Source organism: Papaver somniferum, chromosome 1, assembly GCF_003573695.1.
Source record: "Papaver somniferum cultivar HN1 chromosome 1, ASM357369v1, whole genome shotgun sequence".
Classification (NCBI taxonomy): domain Eukaryota; kingdom Viridiplantae; phylum Streptophyta; class Magnoliopsida; order Ranunculales; family Papaveraceae; genus Papaver; species Papaver somniferum.
The window spans coordinates 157,730,864-157,738,617 of NC_039358.1; the positions used below are offsets into that span (position 1 = coordinate 157,730,864).

Consider the following 7,754-nt stretch of genomic DNA (forward strand, 5'->3'; position numbering starts at 1 on the left):
TTTTGTACATTTTGGCATTATCATAAGCATCATTTCTTAATTCTTCTAACTCATTGAGTTGAAGTTTCCTTTGGGTGCCAGCTTTATCAAGATCAAAGTTCAATTTCTTAACAACCCAATATGCTCGATGTTCTAGCTCTACAGGTAGATGACATGCTTTACCATACACAAGTCTGTAAGGGGACATGCCAACAGGAGTTTTGTATGCAGTTCTATATGCCCACAAAGCATCATTTAAACGTAAAGACCAATCTTTCCTAGTTGGATTAACCGTCTTTTCAAGAATATGCTTAATTTCCCTATTAGAAACTTCTACTTTGCCACTGGTCTGAGGATGGTATGGTGTTGCTACCTTGTGAGTGATTCCAAAGGTCGATTACAAAAATGAGTACCACCATCACCGATTATTGCTCTAGGTGTTCCAAAACGAGAGAAAATGTTTTCTTTAAGAAAAGAAAGAACTACTTTATGATCATTTGTTTTGGAGGCAATGGCTTCTACCCACTTACAGACATAATCAACATCAACAAGAATGTATAACATACCTTCAGAGTTAGGAAATGGACCCATGAAATCAATACCCCATACATCAAATAATTCAACAATCAAAATAGGTTATAAGGGCATCATGGTTCTTCATGAGATACTTCCTAATTTCTGGCATCGATCACAAGCAACACAGAATGCATGACTATATTTGAAGAATGATGGCCAATAGAAACCACTCTGCAAGATCTTTGCAACAGTTTTCTTGGCACTAAAATGGTCTCCACAAGCATGGTCATGACAGAAAGAAATGACATCTCTTTGTTCAGAATTGGGAACACATCTCCTAATGAGTTTTTCAGGGCAGTATTTAAACAAGTATGGGTCATCCCAAAAGAAATATTTCACTTCAGCCAAGAATTTAGAACGGTCTTGTTTAGACCAATACAAGGGCATTCTTCCAGTAACAAGATAGTTAACAATATCAGCAAACCAAGGGATTTCAGACACAAGCATCAATTGTTCGTCAGGGAATGATTCTCTAATAAGCAAAGATTCATCAACAGATTCAACATTCAACCTAGACAAGTGATCAGCAACAACATTTTCCGACCCTTTCTTATCTCGAATTTCGAGGTTAAACTCTTGTAACAAGAGTATCCATCGAATTAGACGAGCCTTAGCATCTTTTTTAGATAAAAGATATTTCAATGTAGCATGGTCAGAATATATGATGACTTTAGACCCTATCAAATAATATCTAAATTATTCAATGCAAACACAACAACTAGTAATTCTTTCTCAGTGGTGGAATAATTCAGTTGAGCATCATTAAGTGTTTTACTAGCATAGTAGATCACATAAGGGAGTTTGTCTACTCGCTGACCTAAAACAGCTCCTACAACATAGTCAGACGCATCACACATAATTTCAAATGGTAAGGTCCAATCAGGGTGGTCTGACTATAGGGGCAGATGTGAGAAGAGCTTTCAATTGCTCCCATGCTTCCTTACAAGCGTCATCAAAGACAAATGCAACATCTTTTGCAAGAAGACTATACAATGGTCTTGAAATTTTACTAAAGTATTTGATGAATCTCCGGTAAAAACCGGCATGGCCTAAGAATGACCTTATCTCCCTCACAAAGCAAGGTTGAGGCAAATGTTGAATGAGGTCAACTTTGGCTTTATCTACTTCAATGTCTTTTTCAGAAATGATATGTCCTAGAACGATGCCTGAGTTAACCATGAAATGAAATTTTTCCCAATTCAAAACCAAATTCTTTTCCTTACATCGAATCAACACAAGAGTAAGATGATGCAAACATTCATCAAAAGAAGACCCAAAGACCGAAAAAATCATCCATGAAAATTTCAAGAAACTTATGTACCATGTCAGAAAAGATGCTCATCATGCAATATTGAAAAGTAGCGGGTGCATTACACAACCCAAAAGGCATACGACGATAAGAAAATGTACCATAAGGACAGGTAAATGTGGTCTTTGGTTGATCTTCGGGTGCTATATGAATCTGGTTATAACCCGAATAGCCATCTAAGAAACAATAGTGACTATGTCTCGACAACCTTTCTAGCATTTGGTCAATGAAGGGAAGAGGAAAATGGTATTTCTTCGTTGCTGTGTTCAGTTTCCTATAGTCAATGCAAACTCGCCACCCTGTGGTTACACGAGTGGGTACTAGCTCATTCATTTCATTCTGAACTACAGTAATGCCAGAATTTTTGGGCACAACTTGAATGAGACTGACCCATTTGCTATCTGGAATTGGGTATATGATACCCGCATCAAGCAACTTAAGAATCTCACCCTTAATAACATCTCTCATGTTAGGATTAAGTATCCTTTGCATTTCCCTAGATGGTTTAGTGTTTTCTTCAAGATTTATATGATGCATGCAAATTGTGGGACTTATACCTTTAAGGTCTGAGATGGTCGAACCTAAGGCCTCTTTATGCTCTTTAAGCACTTCTAAAAGTTTACTCTCATGTTCTGTGTCTAAACATGACGAAATATTAACAGGAAAAGTATCAGAAGGACCTAAGAAAGCATATTTCAAAGTATCAGGCAATGGTTTCAAATCAAGCTTAGGTGCTTCGTCAAGAGACGGGGTAGCCTCAGAATCAGAAAGTGGAACTGGTTCCACGGCATCCTTCCATTTAGCAATATCCATGAGTGGTACAGATTCAAGCAAAGAGTGGACTTCACTAATATACTCAGAGTCAAAAAGATCTAAGTCAAAGTTATCTAAACATGCTTGCAAAGGGTCCACGGATAAGATGTCAGGTAATGAGTCTTGGATCAAACTCTCAATCATGTTAATCTCATGAAAATCACTATCATCACAATCCATGGGTTGTTGACTAATGTTAAAAACATTTAGTTCTACGGTCATGTTACCAAAGGACAAATTCAACACTCCATTACGATAATTATGATAGCATTGTACGTTGCCAAGAAAGGACGTCCTAAAATGACAGGAATATGATTATCAGGATATTGCACAGGTTGAGTATCTAACACAATGAAGTCCACAGGAAAATAAAATTTTTCAATCTTGATCAATACATCCTCAAAAATACCACGAGGATTTTTCACAGATCTGTCCGCTAACTGTAGCGTAACAAGAGTGGGTTTCAGCTCCTCAAGACCTAATTGCTTATACACAAAATATGAAAAAAGTTTCACACTTGCACCTAAATTTAGCAAAGCCCTATCGATTGTATGGTCACCTATAGTGCATGTGATAGTTGGACTACCCAGGTCTTTAAGCTTAGGTGGGGTCTTATTTTGGATAACTGAACTTACATGTTCAGAGAGAAAGGCACGCTTATGCACATGAAGCTTCCGCTTTTGTGTGCATAGATCTTTCAATAATTTAGCATATGTAGGTGTTTGTTTGATTGCTTCAAGAAAAGGGATGTTTATGTTGACTAGTTTAAACATTTCTAACATCTCACAGTATTGGGTACCTTTCTTCTGTTGTACCAACCTTTGGGGAAATGGAGCAACAGGCACAGACGATGACAAAGGAATATTGACATCAGTGGAATTCTCAGAGTCACTATCATGCTCAGATTCCTTCTCTACACTAGGTGTTTTCTGTGGAGTTATATGCACCGGTGAGTCTGATTTAGACTCACTCGACTGTGGTTCACCTACATTGTTGTCAACAACTTCACCACTACGAAGAGTGGTGACAACATTCACTTGACTATGAGAGGACTCATTGCAACCTGAGGTGCTTTCCTGGAATGCACTTTCGGGATTTTGTTGGGGATGACTAGGGAGTTTATCTTTTTCTTTTTCATTTAGTGCATCAAAAATTTGACCCATTTTGAGTTCTAAACTTGCAAGCCTCTGATCATTTAACTTCTGATATTGCAAAAGATTTTGATTCATTTGGCTTACACCATCATCAAAGCTAGGCCTTTTCTCTACAAGGTACTGTGTGTGTGTTTGTACTTGGGGGTTTCTAGGATATGAATATCCTTGGTTATTACTTATTGTACCCCCTTGTACGGGCCCTTTAGACCATGAGAAATTAGGGTGATTCCTCCACCCTGGGTTGTAGGTATGAGAATACGAGATGTTCTCATGTTTTTGGTACAAAGCATTGGCCTGCTCAAGTCTAGACCCCTTAATTTCATGCAATTCAGGACAGTTTTCATCTAAATGTTCCGAGTTCTTACAGAAAAAACACATGGACATTTCTACCTGATTACATGTGACAGATGTATTAGGTTTATCACCTTTTTGAAGCTCTAAACTGTCCAGTCTTCTAATCACAGATGCCATTTTCGCATGAATTTAAAAATCATACTCTATCTTATGAAGACCAGTTCTATTGGCGGTTTTCCTAGGTTCTCTAATGATCTCCCATTGCTGAGTTTTCTCGGCAACTTCATGCAGAAAGGCCCACGATTCATCGGCACTTTTATCCGTAAATTCACCATTGCACATAGACTCGACCAGGGTTCGAGTGGAGAAATCCAACCCTTCGTAAAGAATTGTTGACAATCTCCACTGCTCGAAACCATGATGGGGACATTAAAGCAGAAAATCATTAAACCGTTCTAGGTATTTAGACAATGTTTCACCATCCAATTTCACAAAACTATTTATACTCTGGCGAATGGTGGTTGTTTTGTGACTTGGGAAAAACTTTTTGAAAAATTCTTTCGTAAGTTCCTCCCATGTTCTAATGGACTGGGGTCGCAAATCATATAGCCAAGATTTAGCTTTCTCCTTCAACGAGAAGGGAAACAAACGCAATTTCAGGGTCTCTTATGTCATTTTATTGAATTTCATAGTCCCACAAATCTCCTTAAATCCCTAACATGATGGTAAGGGTTTTCAGCGTCAATCCCTCGAAACACAGGGAGCATATGTATTTTGCTCGCCTTCAGCTCAAACTGATCGATAGTCACGGGTAGAACAATGCATGAAGGCTGGCTTGTCCTCGTGGGGTACATGTAGTCCTTGAGACTACGAGGTTGGTTTAGTTCATCACTCATTGTCTCAGATTGAGTAGGGTTGTGTTCCTCAGAAATGGGTATTTCAATAATGTCCTCTTGGTTAATTCTAACGATTCTGTTTGTTTGGTCACGAAAGGTGACAATCATAGCCTAGCATACATACTAGTCAACATGTTAGGAAAGTCATAATTATAACAAATTCACCAATTCAGGGAAATAAAGCCCAAAAGCTAGTACTAGGAATGATGCACACAGAATTGATATATTGCACTGATCAAACAAGCAACAAAAGTACAAATCAAAAGATATCAATTTGTTGGGGTTGTGTACGCAGAACTAGTATGTTTCAGAAATTAGATAACACATAGAATTCAACAGACTCAGCAAGTAAACATGCTATTCAAGCATCACAGATTCATTCACAGTGACTAGTTCAGCAGACAGTCATGACTAGTTCAGCAAATAATAATCAAGTTTAGGAATGAATACACAGGTTCGGACGAGATTAAACACAATGATAGAACAATTCAGCTAGCACATGGGTTACTTAGAATTACAGGGTTATGTTGATTAACACCTTATGTTGCAGTGAGAAAACAAGCACAGTGTTACCCAGTATTTAACAATTTTAGCATGCCAGAATATTACTCGAATGTCACAGGAATATGCTCAACAATACCATCAGTTGAAGAAGTTTTATAATGGTCAGGTATCAACTGGTTTAGTAAGCAGGATGTGAAAAAACGGGGGTCTAACAACACCACCCAATATTTCGCTTAGCAATCTGTATGGACTAACTCCGAAATACTTTGCTAGAGAATCAACTAGACAGTCAGACTCAATCTATATAAAATTATCTCAAGGAGTTAATATCTCTCCCTTGATTTGATTTTTACTCAAGATAAAATCAAAAGCGAGTCTTTATCAAATACAAGGAATAACTTGGAGGGTAACAAAGACCAATGTCCAAGGATCAATCAATATCAATCAACAACCAAAGGTTGGATTTCCAATTGATGATCACGAATGCACAACCTGTATTATTTAAATTATATAAAATATGATGCGGAAAAGAAATAACACAGACATCAGAAGTTTTGTTAACGAGGAAACCGCAAATGCAGAAAAACCCAGGGACCTAGTCCAGATTGAATACACACGGTATTAAGCCGCTACAGACACTAGCCTACTCCAAGCTAACTTCGGACTGGACTATAGTTGAACCCCAATCAGTCTCCCACTGATCCAAGGTACATTTGTACTCCTACGCCTCTGATCCCAGCAGGATACTGCGCACTTGATTCCCTTAGCTGATCTCACCCACAACCAAGAGTTGCTGCAACCAAAAATCGCAGACTTGATAATAAACAAATCTGTCTCACACAGAAAAGTTTATCAAAGGATAAATCTGTCTCCCACAGATAAACCCTAGGTTTTGTTCCGTCTTAAGATATGAAATCAAGGTGAACATGAACCAATTGATAATACGGTCTTATATTCCCGAAGAATAGCCTAGATTAATCAATCACCTCTCTACAATCCTTCCTGACTACACATGCGGTTTGTCGAGGAATCACAAACAGTGAGACGAAGATTTTTGTGACTTCTTATCTTTCCTATTGGAGAACTCTTACGATCTCAAGCCAATCAAAGATTGTACTCGTACGATAGAAGATGCAAGATCAAATCAGAAAACTACGATAAAAATAGTATCGGTCTGGCTTCACAATCCCAATGAAGTCTTTAAGTCGTTAACCTGGTTTTAGAGAAGAAAACCAAAGGTTAAAGGAGAATCGACTCTAGCGAGCGCACTAGTATCACACAGACGTGTGGGGATTAATTTTGCACAACGCTAGATGTCTCCTTTATATAATCTTCAAATCAGGGTTTTGCCTTAGTTACAAAGCAATCCATACTCATCGTTAGATCAAAACCTGATTTAGATTCAAGCTAATATTTCTCAACCGTTAGATCGAAAACTTAGCTTGTCACACACACTTGGGTAGACGTTTACTGGGTTTGTGAAAACCATACCCAAACGTGTACGTGTATGTTGGTTCAACATAGTAACCCAAAAACCATATGAGCATTTCATATTAACCTTGTTCTTCTTCACCATAACTAGTTCAATTGACTCAAATGAACTAGTTAAAGAGTTGTTCAATTTCTATGAGATCTAATGTAACTACACAAGACACAATTGAAACAAAGATGATTCGATTCGATTGAATCGGCTCATGAACTTTATAGACACGGTTTGCATAAATCATTCCTTAGTAATTTAAGTTTCATGTTCAGAGAACATCTTTAGATCATAACCTCTTAAGCTCACAAACAAGTTCGCGTACTTAAGACAACCGGTGGAGTTTTCCAAACTCAGCAGAAAATCTCGGAAAAAAGACTTTCTCCAGTTCGCGGACTAGGTTCGCGAACTTACTCGCAAACGAGTTTTTGGAAAATCCCAACAAAAATTCTCGGTACAAGAACTTCCGTCAGTTCGCGGACTTGGCAAAGCCAATTCCTCCGGTTTCTCTCAATCAACAAAGTTCGAAAACTTCGGATTAAGGAATACATGGTTATGTAATCAAAACTCTCATTCCAATCATTGAGACATTCTCAGAGGACGTTATATAGCCGTTATTCACAGACCGTTTCGCGTCAGAGCAATTCTCAAAGTAATTGAAACTTTTCATGACTTTCGTCACTAGGTGAAGATAAACTTGATCAAAGCGAAACGCTTTACCAACACATGATTTCGAGATATAGATAGGC

At 38.1% G+C, this 7,754-nt stretch overlaps 1 protein-coding gene across 1 annotated transcript; it reads right to left on the minus strand.

The window, feature by feature from the left end:
- Window positions 1-2,916: 2,916 nt before the first annotated feature.
- Window positions 2,917-4,302, minus strand: LOC113352748. The gene has a single exon (XM_026596530.1). It carries the CDS (start codon window positions 4,300-4,302, stop codon window positions 2,917-2,919), a length of 1,386 nt encoding a protein of 461 aa, XP_026452315.1.
- Between the last annotated feature and the right edge of the window lie 3,452 nt (window positions 4,303-7,754).